Below are 20,053 nucleotides of genomic sequence, written 5' to 3' on the forward strand. Positions count from 1 at the left end.
AGGACAGTGCCGTGAAATTTGGCATCAGTTGACTATGGCATCTAATGACCGATGTGAGTGCCTTTGGTAACAGCACGACATCGCCTGCAGCACCTGTCACGGGCTCCTAACGACATCGGTTGGACTCTAGACGACTGCAACACTGTGGCCTGGAGAGATGAGCCCCGATTTCAGTTGATAAGGGATGATGGTAGGGTCCGAGTGTGGTGCAGACCCTAGGAAGCCATGGATCCTGTTGTCAACAAGGCACAGTGTAACTCTGCTTTGTCGTCGGGGCACCTTCTGCAGCCATCACAGAAACGTGTGGTGCTAGAGCTTCATCATGTGAGGCAACAGTCTCACTGCCACTGTCGTGGTAATTGGCATCAACAACGGTGCAATGCAGGCAACTTCGCATCTGTGAATCATATGTCCAACGAACAACGAGCAGCCGCCCTTCCGCCGGGCAGTTATTGAGGATAACGTCTGGCCTCTATGCAGTCATTTTAGCTCACTGAACGAAATGAGGATCTATTCATCACAGTATCCCAGCAAACACACAGTTCTAGCAACCATACCACCTTGAACATGACGCCTCTGCAACCACAGCGAATCACCCGCTGTCAGCAATGAGCTTCAGCCTCCAGAACATTCGCCTCCATGGATTCTGGGCGTCAAGACTTAGCATAAAGCGGTGCTTATTGACTTTTTCGATTGTGTTCAAGCACAGCTGTTCTCATAGGAGCCTGTATGGACTTCGAATTTTACTGTTTACCTCACCAATGACTGAGGTCACACCACACATATTTAGTTCTAAAATTTGGTGTTATTTAACAAACTTAAAGAGAGAATTCTTCAGTATGAGGTATTTATCAAGAAGATCAATTCTTTGTGTTTGATACATCTTGCCCCTTGCTGCATCTGTGAACTTTAGTGGTGAATCATTTCCGTTACGCTTCTCATAATAAAGTGTTTACAGTGTTACATCTACCTGGGAATTTTCTATTGCACGGCGAACTTGCAACCTGCACATTTATGGTTTGTGTTTTAATTGTGTAGTGTCACTGTACACATTTACTAGGTTTCAATACACTCAACACACTTTTTAAATAATTCTGTTCCCTTGTAGGATCATATAATCGTGTGAGGTAGAGTGTTTATGAAGTAACTTCATCATATTTGGTAGTAATGGGACAATTTCCCACGTTACCATGAATTCATCTATTATGTTGAAAGGTAAAGTTTCCGACCAATATGACTCCATTCAAGATGAGGCTTACCATCAACTTTCCTTCCATTTCATTTTTCATTCCTACTAACACTATGAAGTATCTCTCTTGGCATACAATCACTACATTCATATACACTATAGTGTTATGTATCTGAAAAAATGATGCACAAGATTAATTTAGTGATTTACTTGTAATGATCAAATATGATGTCATTACACAGAGATCAACTACTTACACTTCTGTGGCACAACATAGTTTATGGAATGTTTTTCTTACTGATAGCTGCTCACAGAATACTATAATATCTTAGATCCAAGAAACTTTTTTGCCATTGTCTCATCTAATATTATTTTCTTCATTAATAATTAATTTCATGTACATTATTCCTAAATGGGGTTTTGTGAACTAGTCATCAGAATTTTGAGAGATTAATGACTAATTTTGTTTAACTGCAGTACACAGACATCCAGTTAGCCTAGAGCTACATCTGAGATTTCATCTGAATGAGGTGTTACATCCAGTGTGACAAGTCAAGTTTAGTGAAATACAATCCCCAATATCACCCTTTGTCATGGAGCATTACAATCATCTAATGTTGATGGCTTATGGTCCAACTGAGCAGTAAAATACTTATTTATCACTATCTGCTTTTGCCCATACCACACATTTGCAAGCAAAACAGTACACACAAGAAAAAATTCATCCTTAAAAAATCTGAAAATTGTTAGTGAATACCATGTTTGCTGCAGTATTCTACAATCACCTTCTACTGAAATTCAGGAAAGATTAGGATGCACATCCAACTACAAAGAAAATGTAGAAAAATTAGTAAGAAAGGAAAGTCATTGAAGAATAAAACCAAGCAAATCATTCATATGGTCAATATATGTAATATTTAATGCAACAGACTTCAGACAAATAATTTACAAACTGCTGCTTAAATAATGTATATTTTCAACTGAAATCAGTTTATACAAAAAGAAAATAAAACAATATACAACAATAATTTCAACAAATGTACGAGTACATAACAAAATGATGGTTAATGGTGTTGCAAATGAATACTGATTAGTTGTATAATATGCTGGATTTACCTCAAATCAGTCTTTGTCAAATCTTGACATTTTAGATACTTGATTATAATTGTCTCTATTGAAGAAAATAGTATCACTGTAACTTTTGTTTGTATTTATGATATTATAGTGTAGCTAAAACAATTATTGCACCTAAAAAATTATAGGAAGGGCTGACCATAATTTCACAAATATACAAATTATGCTACTAAAGGAATTCTGTTTCCAAGTAGCGAGTGGTGTGTTTAACGGAAAACAAGTATACCCTTCAATTTTATGAAAAAGTAGGTGAAATTTTGCCCTTATATTATATGCTTTTGAAATGCAGATGAAAATAGTTACCATCTGCAAGTGACCATTAATTTAATACAGCTATTGACCACTGAAGTATATCTTGTAGCATACAGTTGTGTAATATATATATTAGAGCTTCCTGAATTTAAGCACTCAAACTCTGAATGAGAGTCACTAGAGTTGTATATTCTGAAATAAATAACACATTAGAAACAGTTAAATAAACAACTAATAAGACAATGAGTAGGCGTCTTTGATACTACAGTTATAAATTAAAATATGATCTTTGCAGTTTCAGTATCATTTGCATTAACTTTGTGCTTATGTGAGGAATGAAATGAAGTTGTGATTTTACATTGTTGATTCTTAAGTATATTACATCCCTACCAATGATCTATCAGTTTTAATGTTTAAGTAATAAAGCAGTCATTTTATACTGAAATGAACTGCTAATTAATCTTAAATCTGAACTCCCATTAACCAGATCCCTCATGATGCTAATATTATAATTTACCATTCGTCAGCCTGTTCACAGATAAAATATACCTTCCAAGCTATACAGACAGTGTTCAGTTATAATGCACAACCATCATTGTACTAAATATATAGTGATAGAAGTACAGAGCAAGAGAAATTAGTAAACATATTTTACACAATAAATACATAATTAATAACTTTGTTAGGTCTAATGAAGGACGGAAAGATAGAGAAGGAAGTGGCAATACTAATCACAGTCGTTATCCAACAGGATAGAAAAGGAAGAAAAATGTTTGTACGAAGGAAAATGCAGTGCTTTCAGGAAAAATCCCTAAAAATGGCAGAGACAAATGGAAATAACATTATTTATGAAGTAACATTACTTATCATCGTAAATATTCGTTCTATAACATAGCATAATAGCTTGTTATCGTACTATTTAATGATTTTTGGTTCCAATAGAGAATATTTTATAATATCGTTTCCTTACTCAACTTACGCCTGCCAGGAGACTTTGCGAGGTAGTGCACTATTTTAAAGGAAAATTAGTGTTTGCATTTGACAAATATTTAGAACCTTGCACTGCTTTTACCTCAAAGTAAAATACAAATATAATTGCACAACAGAAAAAGAAACTCGACTAAGGCTTGGAACGTTCTTTAAAAATTTGTAAAGTCAAAAATCAAATCTTACGGTGCATCATCATATATTTTTATTTGTCTTCATTTAGTTTATAAAACTTACACTTCTTGCGAAATATTCACACTAAAATATGAGGACGGATGCTTCTGCACACCTTTCTTAGTTATATTTAAACGACTCAAATACTTCCGTATGAATCGAAGAATATACAAACTTAAAGGCAGTTTAAGTACATCGTCAACAGCATTATGTCCAAATTTGTTAACAGTTCAGGAAAAAAGCAAAACTATCAGGTCTAAAACTACTTTTGAAAGACTGGCAACAACTATTTCTATTTGTTAAAGAGAGGACGCCTTGTTTCTGTTTGTAAAAATAAATTTTTCAAAACATTTGTCTAAATCAAATAAAAAACTTGAATTAATCACATCTTTTTGACACTGTACTGTATAAAATTACTGGTGCTTCTTTGTTTGCAAAATAATGATGATTAATTTTTTCAGTTACCTAATACTAGCTGTAGTGCAGAGTCTCAAAAAATTTCAGTAACCCTTCATAGAGCACATTCTGTTCAGTTATTGTGAATAGGAACTAACATTTAAATATGGCTGGTGTTGTGTTGAATATATAAAATATTTACACCAGTTGGGAATCGTAGACACATTAAAAGTAGTATATTAAATGCTGGCTATTCGTACAAAAGCGTCCTAAAATTGCTAAAACGAAGAAATTCACATTCTAGGCTGTGCGGCGTGATCAGGTAACGTAGTAGGCAAAATCTAGAATTATTCTCGTTTTATACTATTTTAAAATGTGTGAGTTCTAGTGAAGTGCAGTAATTGTTTTTCTGAACAAACTTATGACAAGTATCGCTGAAATCTGAATAGAGCCGCCCGCAGCTGTGTTTTTTTTTTTTTTTTTTTTCCTTCTCGAAACAGCGATTCTATAAATACACATGTCAATATTTCTTATATTTCAAGGTTTTTCCCCTGATAAATTCTATGAAAAATTATGTATGTGATTCAGGAAGAGAGGTGGAAAACGGCATATTGTAGGAATGTGTGCTTCAGGAGAGGAAGTCAGTTTGTTTAAAATGGGTGTGTAACGCTTCGTGACACGAAATAAATGCTACATTTGCCGCTGTACCACTGTTAGTTTTTTTACCGGTTATTGCACAGAGGATCTCTTGGATGTACGCTGTTGGTATCTTTCATCTCAGTTCATACTGACAGAGTGCTTTACGATTTTATTTTCTTCTTACGATAAATGGGTGCCCGACGAGCTTTCGTGCTATACTGCCGTTCGCCAGTGGCTCTAGTATTGTCTCAGCAAAACTCGATTTTGCTATTTCTGCCGTACGAGAAGGATGTTAGTGGAATATCCCTCGTCTCATCGATGTAGAATAATAAGTATTCGGAACCGACCTCAAATTCTTTGAGTGTTGGGCGTAGTGAGTTGCCTTCTGGACAACGTGTAAATCTTTGATTATATTACCGAGAGGATGAGGAAAGAAGGTTTGACCACGTCTTCTTGTTAACTAACGAAACGATTAGATATGGAGAACCTGGCTGACAGGACAATGACAAGGGAGTAAAACGGCTGTGGCTTTCCACGAGGAACCATCTTGTCATTCACTGAAATGATGTGGGGAACAACACGGAAAATATGCAGCAGGGTTACAGTGTTATCAGCAAGAGACTTCGACCGCGCTTCTTTCGGTTATGATGGAAACTAATAGAAAAAAAATCATTAATACAACAACTGACGTCTTGCGTACGTAAGGTGAAAAACTATTATTCTGCCCCTATGACCCTCTGAAGTTTCCGAAACTAAATATGACTACTACAAAAGCAATGATTTTTTTCAGCGGCTGCGAGAATTAATTGTACCTCTGGTGTAGCGTTATGCGTTTTACGTGGAAGCACAACAAAAAAGCACCAACTATTAACAGTACAGTTAATTTCAAAGTACAGTTAATTTCAAAGTCACTTAGACTTCATACCGTGAAATAACAAGACAGATGAAAAAAATTATGGCGAGTATTTTTTGATCGCAACTTAGAATCAATAAGAAGAGTAGAATAGAACTGACAACGTAACATAATTAATTTAAAATTATTGATTTCCTAGATTCTTCTACAATAAATAAGGTAACAATTTTGAAATTCTCTGTTTCATTGCTAGCAGTAAATTATGTATTACTGGAAGTAAGTTATCTGCAAAAAACTAAATTCTGCAGTGAACCCTCGCTGTTGCACCAAAATGCGTAACCAATCGAATACTTGAACATAGTCTAGTGAGACACAGGGAAGTTAACAACTCCACCGCACACAAGTAAAAAAAACATACCTTCAAACATACACGCAGCCATACATACGTACACACACAAAGAGAGTAAAAAAATAAAATTAGGCAGCAACGCACTCTTTGGCTAACCTGAGATAATGTTCGTAAGAAATCTGTCTTTAACAATTTGAGTAATCTGCACAGGAAAATGAGTTTAACGACTCTCAAAAGCAGTTTGAAACTGTTACGCTACTTTTAATTTGCAGCTATAAATACATTATAATTACACTTTTCACTCTTTATCTACACTTCATTATCACCTACTGTGCTCAACTTGCACAGGTAGTTCATCTCAGAATTGCACATTTATTTATGAGACTTGTCACAAAATAGAAACTTATTTCCTTGCATTTACAGCCATTTACACATTTAAAACTACAGTATACCTATTTTACTCCTGTTCCGTTTTACGTAGTGTACTGCTCTCCGCACGTACGAGATCGATCGGCTGCTCTTACACTTACACGGTAGAAAGTTATGCGTCACAACGATGCACGCGGATCTGTTTGCGATGCAGTCAATTGGGATGGAGACGAACCCCACAGTTTAGCACTGGCTGGCAAATCACGCCACTGTTTGTTTGTTTCTAATGAGTTGTCACCTAGTGGTAGGGTTGTCTCGACGGGAAGATATCCGCATAACGTTCTACGGAGTGTCAGGGAATCACAGCGTTCGGCTGACACTGGCTTTAGAGCCGGCGGCCGAGTGTTAGGTTCGCGAGCGCGGAGGTTCGCTCCTCTGCCGCACGGCGCGCCACCAGCGCCGCCAGCAGCCTGTCCGCGCCGGCCACGCCCCCGAGCCGTCAATCGCGGCCGACGCGCTTGTGGATCTGCTGGTGCTTGATGAGGTGCGCCTTCTGACGGAACGCCTTGCCGCAGACGTCGCACCTGAAGGGCTTCTCGCCCGTGTGCGTCCGCAGGTGCACCTTGATGTTGGACTTGTTGAGGAAGCCGCGGTTGCAGATGCTGCAGCGGTGCACGGGCTTCTCCTTGCCGAGCACGGCGGCGGCCGCGGGGTCGCCGGAGTAAACGACGCCGGCGGCGGCGGCGCCGGGCGCGCCCACGCCGCACTGCTGCTTGCTGCGCGACCGGTTGCGGCTCTTGCTCTTGGAGGGCGCCGGCGTCGTCGTGGTGGCGGTGGTGGTGTGCGGGAAGACGGCGCCCGCCAGGCTGTCGAGGCTGCCGCCGTTGACCAGCAGGTCGGGCGACGGCGCCGTCTTGAGAGGCCGCGGGGGCAGGTGGGACGCGAAGCCGATGCGCGCCGCCGCAGCCGCCGCCGCCGCAGCCGCCGCCGACGCGGAGCCCGGGCCCGGCGCGGGCCGCGCCACCCCCATGCCGCCGCCCCCGCCGTACCTGCTGCCGTTGATGAGCAGTGCCGTGTCCGTGGTGGATACCACGCCCGGCGGGCTGCCCGTGGTAGTGTGGGCCAGGTACTGGGTGCTGGACGACGGCGCTTCCAGGTACGTCTCCGCCTGCAAACACGTGCACACTAAGATTAGGGTTTCCGTACTACGTAACGAGCTGTCAACGACGAGATAATTATACACCGAGCTCATAGGCCTACTGGGTCTCGGCTTTGTCGTCGCACAAACGAAAAATGGCTGACATCGAAATAAGTGACCATGGAATAGAGAAGCAACTGAAATCACTCAACAGAGGAAAGTCCACTGGACCTGACGGGATATTAATACACAGAGTGAAAGGTGGCTACACTGAGACACAGCGTCAGAGATTGCGCCAAACAGTATTATTCCGCCGCCTCCACTGGCGCAGTAGTTGTTCAGAGATTGTCGAGGGCAGTTGTAGTTCAGAGGTTGCCGTGGGCAGTGCTTGTTGAGAGGATGTCGCGTGCAGTTATTGCTCTGTTGGGCGAGAGAGTAGATGCTGTTCGGTTGGTGCAATGTATATATGGAAGATGTTGCAATGATCACAGTGTATTTTTCGTCAATATATATGGAGGTAACAAAAATTTTTTTTTCAAATTTCCTAAATAATAATGCCTCTTGGTCACAGGTTCAGTCAACAAAGCATCTGGCTCGTGTTCATGTATTAGACTGTAATTTTGGTTTCTATGTGCAATTGTAGTATTTCTGGCTTTTTTAATTACTTCATTGTAAATGGTGTTTAAAATTTCTTGTATTGAGGAAGAACCATGCCAGATGTGTACGTTGAATCACACTTCCACACACAGAACAGTTACACTTGTGCTTTGTTGTTTCGCAGCTTTTATAGTTACAGGGGACTTAATTAATCAATTGTGTTAACGGAAATTTCCTTTCATTCTTTATTGTTATTTTATGCAATCAGATTGAGTACTAATACTACTCAGGGCCAGCCGGTTACGAGACTTCGTAACTGGACACACAGCTGCTAAAATTATTGCATTTTAATAATTAAGCCCCCATGCAAGAGTACGCGAAAGAACTTCTTACAGCCATGTACCGCAAGTCTCTAGAGGAACGGAAGATTCCAAATGATTGGAAAAGAGCACAGGTAGTCCCAGTCTTTAAGAAGGGTCGTCGAGCAGATGCGCAAAACTTTAGACCTCTATCACTGACATCGACCTGTTGTAGAATTTTAGAACTTGTTATTTGCTCGCGTATTATGTCATTCCTGGAAACCCAGAATCTACTCTGTAGGAATCAACATGGATTCCGGAAACAGCGATCGTGTGAGACCCAACTCACTTTATTTGTTAATGAGACCCAGAAAATATTAGATACAGGCTCCCAGGTAGATGCCATTTTCCTTGACTTCCGAAAGGCCTTCAATACAGTTCTGCACTGTCGCCTGATAAAATAAGAGCCTACGGAATATCAGACCAGCTGTGTGGCTGGATTGCAGAGTTTTTAGCATACAGAACACAGCATGTTGTTCTCAATGGAGATATGTCTACAGACGTTAAAGTAACCTCTGGCGTGCCACTGGGGAGTGTTATGGGACCATTCCTTTTCACAATATATATAAATGACTTAGTAGATAGTGTCGGAAGTTGCAGCATTAGAAAATTGCAGCGAAATAGAGGAAGATCTGCAGCAGATAGGCACTTGGTGCAGGGAGTGGCAACTGACCCTTAACATAGACAAATGTAATGTATTGCCAATACATAGAAAGAAGGATCCTTTATTGTATGATTATATGATAGCGGAACAAACACTGGTGGCAGTTACTTCTGTAAAATATCTGGGAGTATGCGTGTGGAACGATTTTAAGTGGATTGATCATATAAAATTAATTGATGGTAAGACGGGAGCCAGGTTGAGGTTCATTGGGAGAGTCCTTAGAAAATGTAGTCCATCAACAAAGGAGGTGGCTTACAAAACACTCGTTCGACCTATACTTCAGTATCGCTCATCAGTGTGGGATCCGTACCAGATCGGGTTGACGGAGGAGATAGAGATCCAATGAAGAGCGGTGCGTTTCGTCACAGGGTTATTTGGTAAACGTGACAGCGTTATGGAGATGTTTAGCAAACTCAAGTGGCAGACTCTGCAAGAGTGGCGCTCTGCATCGCGGTGTAGCTTGCTGTCCAGATTTCGAGAGGGTGTGTTTCTGGATGAGGTATCGAATATATTGCTTCCCCCTACTTACACCTCCCGAGGAGATCAAGAATGTAAAATTAGAGAGATTCGAGCGCTCACGGAGGCTTTCCGGCAGTCGTTCTTTCCGCAACCCATACGCGACTTGAACAGGAAAAGGAGATAATGACAGTGGCACGTAAAGTGCCCTCCGCCACACACCATTGGGTGGTTTGTGGAGTATAAATGTAGATGTGGTATCCACGGGAAACATAAAGAGAAAGTTAGGAGACGAGAGATACATAGAATGTTACAGGCACCTAAATGCCGTGGGGAAAAATGCTGACCAGACGCGCCAGGGTGGCGACGGACGCGCTTCGCGTTAGCACTTACGAGGGACGCTCCAGCAATGCAACACTGTTTTTTCTTGACCAATTTTGGTTGGAAAAAAGCGAAATTTGTCATGGGATATCGTAGAGTATTCCCGCATCTTCCTCTACAGTTTCATGAAGTTCGATGGGTGGTGTCCTCAAAACGGTGTCTGTAACGGAACTGCTTTCCAAGCAGAGAGCTGCCCTTGAGTTTCTTTTGCCGGAAAATCAGAGAATTGCAGATATGCATCGGCTCTTTCAGAATATCTACGGGGATCGGACAGTGAACAACAGCATGGTCAACGGCGGGCGAGGCACCTATCATCATCACAAGGTCGCGGAAACCTACGCTGGCTGACTAGAGACCACTGTGGCTGTTGCAGTGTTGGAACGTCCGGACACTCTCATTCGAGGTGATCTACGGATCACAATCGAACACCTCGCTGCTCACCTGGACGTCGCTGTTGGTAGTTCTGACACACTGTCCAACAGTTGGGGTACTCAACGTGTGCGCCCGCTTGGGTAATCGGCGCCTAACAGAAGACAATAAAAAACGACGAAGGATCATCTGTGTGGAATTGCTTGCGCGCTACGAAGCTGACAGTGGAAAGATGATGGGGAAGTTATTGATGCCGCAAGACGTTGGCTTCGACGTCGGTCAGGATAGTGGTCTCCTGCGGGCATACAAGCCTTCCCAGTAAGGTGACGTAAAGCCGTCGCTTGGATCGGAGATTATGTTGTAAAACATGGTTATATAGCCAAAAGAGCGGTGAATAATATGGTGTATTGGAATCCTGAATAAAAATAACCTGCTTCCAGATAAAAAGTGTGTTATGTTGCTTACTGAAAGCCCCTCACATAAATGTCAGAGGTTCCTAAATGCGGTGGGGAAAAATACTGACCAGAGGCTCCCGGGTAGCGACGGTGGTATATGGCGATAGCGCTATAGCTGTTAAAATAACTATGGTATATTTGCAGACAAGGAACGAGGGTAACAGAGGGATAATGGTAGCGAGTCTTTGGATGGGATACCTGTGCACCATGAAGAGCCTATAGCAGGTCAAAGATATGATTTAGCGACAGACACCTCCCTAGTTTCCGAAGAATAATGCAAAATTTGAGCAAATGTGATGGAGAGGGCCCTTCGACAACATGTTATGTCATAAATTGGCGGGCGAAACTGGATAAAACTCGGAAACAGGACGATCCGAGAAGTGTATTGCTGTCAGATTAGGACGCTGATAGCTGTATCAGCATAGGCTGCCGAAAACGGTAGCCAGTCAGGACTAAGAGTTATTGCAGTATTTGCAGCACAGTTGATGAAATCTTAGTAATTTAGTGAGGGACTTAAGCGCTGCCCTGACCTGGGTACCGACAGTTTCATTTTAAGTAGACGTAACAGTGCTAATCAGTTACAGTTTCTGTGTAAAGACTTGATCTCTTCTTCTTTTAGAGCAAGCAAATCAGGGGTAGATACTGTTTTCTGAATAAAGTCAGGAGTTGTAAAGCACTCTTAGTGTTTGTTATTTCAGTATTTATTCCAAGTCATACCTCTTGTAATAAGTGAATTTTAACTACACTCCTGGAAATTGAAATAAGAACACCGTGAATTCATTTTCCCAGGAAGGGGAAACTTTATTGACACATTCCTGGGGTCAGATACATCACATGATCACACTGACAGAACCACAGGCTCATAGATACAGGCAACAGAGCATGCACAATGTCGGCACTAGTACAGTGTATATCCAGCTTTCGCAGCAATGCAGGCTGCTATTCTCCCATTGAGACGATCGTAGAGATGCTGAATGTAGTCCTGTGGAACGGCTTGCCATGCCATTTCCACCTGGCGCCTCAGTTGGACTAGCGTTCGTGCTGGACGTGCAGACCGCGTGAGACGACGCTTCATCCAGTCCCAAACATGCTCAATGGGGGACAGATCCGGAGATCTTGCTGGCCAGGGTAGTTGACTTACACCTTCTAGAGCACGTTGGGTGGCACGGGACACATGCGGACGTGCATTGTCCTGTTGGAACAGAAGCGACTCTCATCGCTGAAGACGACACGTCTCCATTCGTCCCTCCATTCACGCCTGTCGCGACACCACTGGAGGTGGGCTGCACGATGTTGGGGCGTGAGCGGGAGACAGCCTAACGGTGTGCGGGACCGTAGCCCAGCTTCATGGAGACGGTTGCGAATGGTCCTCGCCGATACCCCAGGAGCAACAGTGTCCCTAATTTGCTGGGAAGTGGCGGTGCGGTCCCCTACGGCACTGCGTAGGATCCTACGGTCTTGGCGTGCATCCGTGCGTCGCTGCGGTCCGGTCCCAGGTCGACGGGCACGTGCACCTTCCGCCGACCACTGGCGACAACATCGATGTACTGTGGAGACCTCACGCCCCACGTGTTGAGCAATTCGGCGGTACGTCCACCCGGCCTCCCGCATGCCCACTATACGCCCTCGCTCAAAGTCCGTCAACTGCACATACGGTTCACGTCCACGCTGTCGCGGCATGCTACCAGTGTTAAAGACTGCGATGGAGCTCCGTATGCCACGGCAAACTGGCTGACACTGACGGCGGCGGTGCACAAATGCTGCGCAGCTAGCGCCATTCGACGGCCAACACCGCGGTTCCTGGTGTGTCCGCTGTGCCGTGCGTGTGATCATTGCTTGTACAGCCCTCTCGCAGTGTCCGGAGCAAGTATGGTGGGTCTGACACACCGGTGTCAATGTGTTCTTTTTTCCATTTCCAGGAGTGTAAATAATCAAGTCCATGATCTCTCTCACTTAGGCCATCCGACTATATACCTTCTTCCCGAAACCCGTCGCCCAGTATTAAGCAACACTGACGTTTGGAATGTGACAGTGATCGTCGAAAAAACTACCTCAGTATTTAAGCGATTAAGAAAAACGGTGGAAAACTTCAAAAAAAAAATGGTTCAAATGGCTCTGAGCACTATGGGATTTAACATCTATGGTCATCAGTCCCGTAGAACTTAGAAATACATAAATCTAACTAACCTACGGACAACACACAACACCCAGCCATCACGAAGCAGAGAAAATCCCTGACTCCGCCGGGAATCGGTGGAAAACTTCAGCCTAGGCGGTTAATGGAACGGAACACATATCTGACGAGACAACGGCATTTTAAACCTCTAATAAAACCTTATACCGTTGCAAGTGCTTCGAATCGTCTTCCCTGAAAAGCCACCAAGAGTCTTAGGGCTCTGGCTCCCCATTCTGTGATTTAGTTACTAGCACACTCAGAAAATAAGATTGTCAAGGAAAATCTCGAGTTAATTCTCACAACAGCACTTTATCTAACTATGTAAGAGAAAACTGAAATACAAATAGGCAGAGGAATGGTTTGATTTTAGGAGAAGCAGTTTTGGCACTATCATTAATAACCGGGGTTAGAGTTTGAGAGGAGAACAGCCACAGGGAAACGTCCTGTGAACTTAGATTTTCCCCGGCATATAATGAACACTTCTCGGGCATGGGGACGCCACCTAACTGAATTTCCAAGAAGAGTTCAAGAACAGGATGCGTACATCCCATTCGTACATTTGGAGAAGACTTTCGATAATGTGGAATGGAATAAATGTCTTCCTCCTTCTTAGACAGTTTGGATTAACTTTTAGATATATGATTTCTTAATCCGAAGTAGTCCGGAGTAGTTGGCTCTGAAGGTGTGGTACAAGAGGCTGATGTCTGGAACGGTGTGAGGCAGGACTGCTCACTGCCGCCACTGATATTTAATTTGTGTACTGAAGGGGAAATGAGGGAAGTAAAGGACCGTCTGGAAGTGGGAGTTGTTGGTTACAGACAGAACACGAGCATGATACGGTTCCTGACGACACAGAAGTGTTCGCCGAAAGTTAGCAGCAGCAGAAACAGATGCTTCAATCAGATGGAAAGTGTGAGCAACAGTTGGACATGCTGGGTAGCGACGAGTAAAAGCTAAACTTGAACAAGATATTCTTCAAAAACTGGACGAATTTTGCGATCGCGGAAGCAGAAGAGATAAAGAAGGAAGATGCGACAAATTCATATTAACACGTTTTAAAAGGAAAAATGCAGTTATATGAAAAGAAATTGCTGCTAACAACCAAAAATCTAATCCTTGTGTTTCAATCGCAGCTCGCATCGGTTCGAGTGAGGAATGAAGATGTTGTGCAGCGTGTGAGCAAAAAGAAAGTTAGTAAAAAATACAATGAAACGAATAGAAAAAGTGGCAGGGCAAATATTACGACATGATTCGTTACTATAAATTGTAGTTAAAGGAATGGTAGAAAGAAAGAAACTCTGAAACAAGCAGATTGTTGTTAAAAAATGGTTCAAATGGCTCTGAGCACTATGGTACTTAACATCTGAGGTCATCAGTCCCCTAGAACATAGAACTACTTAAACCTAACTAACCTAAGGACATCACACACATTCATGCCCGAGGCAGGATTCGAACCTGCGACCGTAGCAGTCGCGCGGTTCCGCACTGAAGCGCCTAGAACCGCTCGGCCAGAACGGCTGACAATTGAAGCACTTGGCCGTCTTTGAAAGTAGACTTCTGATTTACTGGGAAAGATGATTTTTTCTGCTTACTTGTAACACAAGTGCTATTATGAACAAATCTAAATGTAAACGATTTAACAAGCAAAGCAGTCAGCAAGGTTCATCTTATTGTTTAAAAAGAACATATTGCCTTTTAATTCAAAACAAATAAAAAGGTTCGGACGATTTGTAACATAATTTTCTTGTTGGATCACAATGCCACTGCAACAAGATGATCAAACGACCTGTGGAGTTACACTTTTAGGGCCCAATATAGTGAAGAATCGTCAAACACTGTGGAAGCTTGATTGACAGCAAGAACCAGTATGCCTCGTCTATGCCAAGCCATGCAATTTCGAAATGTGAGTGAATTCGAATGAGGCAGAATGATCGATGTGCTACCATCGTAGGGCTTACTTATATTATAGCCATGCTTGTGTAGGACCAATAGATTGAAGCTGTGCGTACACAGCGACGTGCAGTTAGTTAACTACAGCATGTGAGCAAATTTACGGTATGATCGTCATGTTGTCCATGTGGCAGGTCAAACGCTATAGCTTTGCACACAGCGTTCGTTCGACACTGGAGCACTCAAACAAGTGAGGATCTCTTTGTGTCGATGTGTGCGGAACAGACTGACAGTACGCACATCGCTGAAATCGCTTTGAGCCTTGAAATTACAAACGCGTCGGACTAGATTTAGCATCCCTGACTGCAGCATTTAGAATGTTCAGAAGTACAGATTTACAAAATTTTATACAATTGTGGTGTGCCTACTCTTTGCACGATTTAGCCTTCTTGGTATTACAATTTATAAAATTTTACTATCTGAAACGCTTCCATATTAGTGGTAATAATAATTTCTGGCTAGTGACAGTCTTCTTTTTGAGCTCTCCATTGGCTTCCCTGCTCTACATAACACCTGCCACCAAACCTATAAGTAGCGCAAGCCACTGATGTATCATCAGTCACTGTGTCACTGGGGCCGTCGATCCCGTGTGGGTGCGACCCACTTCAGTTACTACTATCTACATTGTCCCCAAAGGCCTCTACCCGTATAACGGTTCCGAATCTGAGCTGGAGTGCTGCTAACAGCACAGGCAGGAAATTGAGCAATCTTCCATCTGCTCGAGAAGAGCCTGTACCGACAACAGCTAAACGAAGAGTGGTGATGCCCGAGGTTCACAGACAGCTCCCAAGACAAACCGTCCCCTACTTAACGTCCTTCTGGACGACATCTTATGGCTTGAGTTTGTCCCAGAAATCTTCAGCACATTCGAACCTGCCATAATCAACAACAGCTTCGATAAACTGTGTGACACAAGCCATCATAAATCACAAATACGCTAAATAAATGACAGAAACCCCTCCCGTGTGGCAGTTAGATGTGCTTAGCCGATCTCAATGAAAACGTTACAACAATAACCAGTTCCATTTCGAGCAATACAGAAAAGTAACTCCAAAGGAGTACATATTTGTACTTTTGGAATGCAACAAATTTCACACCTTGCTGGAGAGATGTATGATATAGGTTGGACAACGCCAGTATAGCGCTGGATTAAATATAGCTAAAAGGGTAAATAAAATTAAGTGCTACGAAAAAACATAGGATGAAAAATTTGCAGCCATACGTCCACTAAATGAGTAGAGACGTCAAACTTCGTGCTAAAAGAAAAAGGAAGGAAACCGGAAACTACAACCAATTTTCACGTCGACAACATAGGATAGCGGACCTCCTGGAGTACTGTGCTTACAGTTTGGCGTAGAACTCACTGATATATAATATTATTTTGGAGTTTAGGGAGAAGTTTGCGAGCCAGAAACATAGACAACTGAATGAATGTATAAACGCAGATTTGTCCTATTAGATAGACAGACAGACACTAAACTCAATATACCCTTTATGGGTGGAGAGCTGCAACGGTGATTGAAACTGGTGATTTATGTGGGTACAATAGACAACCAGATGCTTTTTTGAATTTTGCTACGATTTATTTTCTGTACCATTAACCGGTTCTAAAGCCACTGCAGACTCATGATCATATGAACGTTTTACAGGAACGCTGTTTGAACCATGTGCAGCTAGACGGTGTGGTCGTGGTACTGGTGGAGGTACCGGAAATTTCGTTACCAGTAACGTAAACTTTTGGAGAAACGAACTGGGTTGGGGTGCATAAGGTTTAGATTATTCCTTAGAAGAACCTTGAAAATTAACATTTCATACATGAAGCTGTCCGCCAAGGTTGGGCTGAAATCCACAGTGTTTTATTAGGCATTATCTTACTGCAGGTGGTATGTCTCTACTTCGAAGCTTGGGCTCACATAACCAACCTGTTGTAGAGATTCCAACAGTCTCGTAATGTTGACTCCGAACAGCGATGTGTCTAGACATTTTTCACTTTATAATGTCACTGCAAGAAGTGAAAGCAGACGTAAGACAAAATCCTTGAAGCGACTGAGGGCTCAGCCGCGCAAGCTGACGCTTACCCATTCAGCTACGAATATTGTACAATGACAGTTGGCAGACCTACAGTGCAGTGTAATCTGAAGAAACAAACTGCTTTTGAAATACGTAGTTTCGAAGGAATCGGAACAAAAGACAATCATTTTGGAGAAACTGGGGGAAACTGTCAAATTGTAGGTAAAACCGTTGATGACAAAGTAGACAACTTCGACCAGGAAGGAGATAGAAGACTGTACGACGACAATATCTGTAGTCACAGTCCTCCTGGAGGTAATACATTCACTTTCCTCCGGTCTACCTGTACCTGCAAACCTACATGTTTTCGTGGCGTCCGAACCGAGGCATGTCTGAGACACAGGCTGTTCGAAAAACAGCCCGACAGGTTGCTTATATAGAGAAATAAGTACAAACGTCTAACAAACATGGGCTCTAAAATGCATTTTTAAGAGGTGTGAGCACTTATTCATCTTCGGTAATATGAAACAAATCTGTTCTATTGCAAGGTGTTTGGTTCTCATAATTTCGAAGAAGGATGTTTTGACCAAAATAATAAAAAAAATGTCTAGTGAACATAAGGACTGAAATGCATGCTTTAAGAGTTATGAGCACTTGTTCATATTCGCTAGTGTGAAATTCATCTCTTCAACTGAACAAGCGCTTATAGGTTTAAGGCATAGGTTTTAAAGCCCATGTGACTCGAAATTTGTTGCTTAATTTGGTTCATACTACTGCCTCCCAAGAAATGAAGTGCAAGGAGGTTGCAGTAGAAGTGATGCGTTTCCTAGTATCGAAGATAACAAAGTGCTTATACGCCTTAAGGTGTGCTCTTGTTTACTAGACATTTTTTCTTGTTTTGTTGTAAGGAACCCGTCCCTAATGTTTGGCGGTGATTTTTGGAACACCATGTATACAAATCTTGTTAAGTGCTATCGTCACCTTGCAGTCGAATTCGCAATCTTTGGATTAGTAGTCTGATATTGAACTGAGGCAGCAAAAGAGATAAACGTAAACGAGACATGTTTTTAACTTTACCTTGACGCTGCCGTTGGGAGGTCCATTCTGCAACCGATTCTGTAGGAGCGGCATATGGTAGCCGACGGAGGCGGCCGCAGCTGAGGTGTCCCTCTTGAGCATGTGCTGCAGCATGGCCGCCGGCGACTGGTACTGACAGCTCAGCAGGCTCTGCAACGCCGAGCTGCCTTCGAACTGCGACTGTTGCTGCTGCTGTTGCTGCTGGTGATGTTGTTGCTGCTGCTGTTGCTGGTGTTGTTGCTGCTGCTGTTGCTGCTGCTGCTGCTGCTGCTGGTGTTGCTGCGCAGCAGCAGCGGCCACGAACTCCTGCAGCGACTCGGCCGAGATGACGGGCTTGGCTTCTCCGGAGCAGGCGGTGTCGATCCACGCGTCGAACTCCATCCAGCTCTCCCGCGAGCCGGCAGTGTCGTCGGGGGTGGCGTGGCCGTGCGCCTGCCCGCCGCCCGCGCTCGCCGCAGCCGCCGCCGCCACTGCGGCCAGCCCTTCCGCCACCGTACTGGGCACCGTCGTGTCCGCGATGGCAGAGCCGATCAGCGCCGCGATGTCTTCGATATCCGGGCCACCCATCAGGCTCGAGTAGTCGATGAACTCCTCCTTGATGTTGACCACACCCCCGACGGACGCCGTCGAGGACGAGACGACCGGTTGGTCGGCCGTCGTACTCACGGTGTAGTACAGCGTCGCCCCCGTCACTCCGGAACTGCTCGTAGGCCGTCCACCGGGCTGCACCTGCTGCTGCGATTGCTGTTGTTGCTGGTGCGGGTGCTGTTGTTGCTGTTGTTGCTGCTTGAAACTGGTCGCCGTGTTGTGGTTGGTGGCGTGCGCGTTGTTGTTGTTCGCCTCGGGGAGCTGCGGGCTCTGGGGAGAGGAGGGCCCGGCAGCTATCGCGTGGAAGTGGTGTCCCGAGATGCCGTTGATGCTGAGGTGTCCCGTGTAGCCGGTGAAGGGCGGCAGGGGCTTGAGCTCGGCGAAGCTGCCGGGGGACGTGGCGCCCCCCGGCTGGCCGCCGGCAGACGAGGGCGGCGACGCCTGCAGCAGGCTGTCGAGGGCGTCCATGGTCGCCTTGGCGGACGAGTCGTCGTGGTCGGAGCCCGCCCCCGCCGCGTCCAGCTTGTTGTCGAGCAGGAAGTGGTCGACGACGGGCGCGGCCCCACCAGCCCAGCCGCACGCGGACAGCAGCAGCGTGTCGCCACCGCCCAGGATCTCGGCGTCTCCGCCGGAGAACTTCATGCTCGCGCTACCGGCAGGCAGCGTCGGCGGGGGCGTCGGCGTCGGCGTGGCGGCGCTGCGCTTGCTGCTGCCGACCACCACCTGTGGCGGAGACTGCTGCCGCTGCCGCTGCGGCTGCGGCTGGTGCTGGTGGAGCGCGGCCCTCTGTGGGCACAGCCACGGGGGATCCAGGGGGGACGGTGGGGCTGCCGGCGCGCCGAGCTGCGCGGGCGTCGCCACGCTACTTCCTCACGCGGCGCGCTCAGCGCTGTCTTCGCCCTACCGCACTGCACTGCGCTCCCGGCCCGAACACCACACGAACGGTCTGCCGCGTTGCCCGAGTCCGGCTCCGAACTCGCTGCCTCCTTCGCTATGGCGGCAGGGAGAGTCTCGAACACAGTATAGTTCGCGAGAAGTAAGTCCGTCAAGACCCAGGTCCGCGCCCTGTCCACATTATGAGAGGTGAGAGGCTGCCGCTGGAGGAGGAACTGGTGGGCGACGGCCGGTCGCTCCGGAGTGGCGCTCGGCGGACGGCTGCTGGGCTCGAGAAGACGTCGTCTGGCCGCGGGGGGCCTCTCGCATCGCAGTGGCTGCTGCCGCTCCTGCTGCTCTGGCTGCTGCACCTGTCGGCAAGAGGGCGGCCGTGTGTCGCATTAGTGGCGCGCCGGCGGGGCCGCACTCGCAGAGCGACAGTTTCACAAGAAGGGGGGAAGTGAGGAAAGAAAAGACAGCGCAGCTTCTTCACATCAGAATTCCAGTCATCCTGCCTATCACACTACTCATCGGATCTGCAGCGACATAGCTACAGTGTACTCGCTGAGGAAGTCATCAATGTTACTCTGGTACTTTCTTTTTATTTGTTAAACTTTC

The 20,053-nt window shown here is 44.9% G+C and overlaps 1 protein-coding gene across 1 annotated transcript; it reads right to left on the reverse strand.

Annotated features, from left to right (window-relative positions):
- Positions 1 to 6,743: 6,743 nt before the first annotated feature.
- LOC126330209 (ichor-like) lies at positions 6,744 to 19,300 on the reverse strand. Its single transcript, XM_049996339.1, has 2 exons — positions 17,975 to 19,300; positions 6,744 to 7,510 (listed from the first exon to the last, which is right to left on the reverse strand). Exons 1-2 carry the CDS (start codon positions 19,202 to 19,204, stop codon positions 6,842 to 6,844), a joined length of 1,899 nt encoding a protein of 632 aa, XP_049852296.1. The 5' UTR covers positions 19,205 to 19,300; the 3' UTR covers positions 6,744 to 6,841.
- Between the last annotated feature and the right edge of the window lie 753 nt (positions 19,301 to 20,053).

The sequence above is a fragment of the Schistocerca gregaria genome, chromosome 2 (genome assembly GCF_023897955.1).
Source record: "Schistocerca gregaria isolate iqSchGreg1 chromosome 2, iqSchGreg1.2, whole genome shotgun sequence".
Lineage (NCBI taxonomy): Eukaryota > Metazoa > Arthropoda > Insecta > Orthoptera > Acrididae > Schistocerca > Schistocerca gregaria.

Bases quoted from the DNA above. Each gene is read 5' to 3' on its own strand.
- LOC126330209 (XM_049996339.1), bottom strand. From the start codon at position 19,204: ATGAAGTTCTCCGGCGGAGACGCCGAGATCCTGGGCGGTGGCGACACG. The intron at 7,511-17,974 runs GTAAAGTTAAAA...ACGTGTTTGCAG, and splicing joins CTCCCAACGGCAGCGTCAAG to GCGGAGACGTACCTGGAAGC.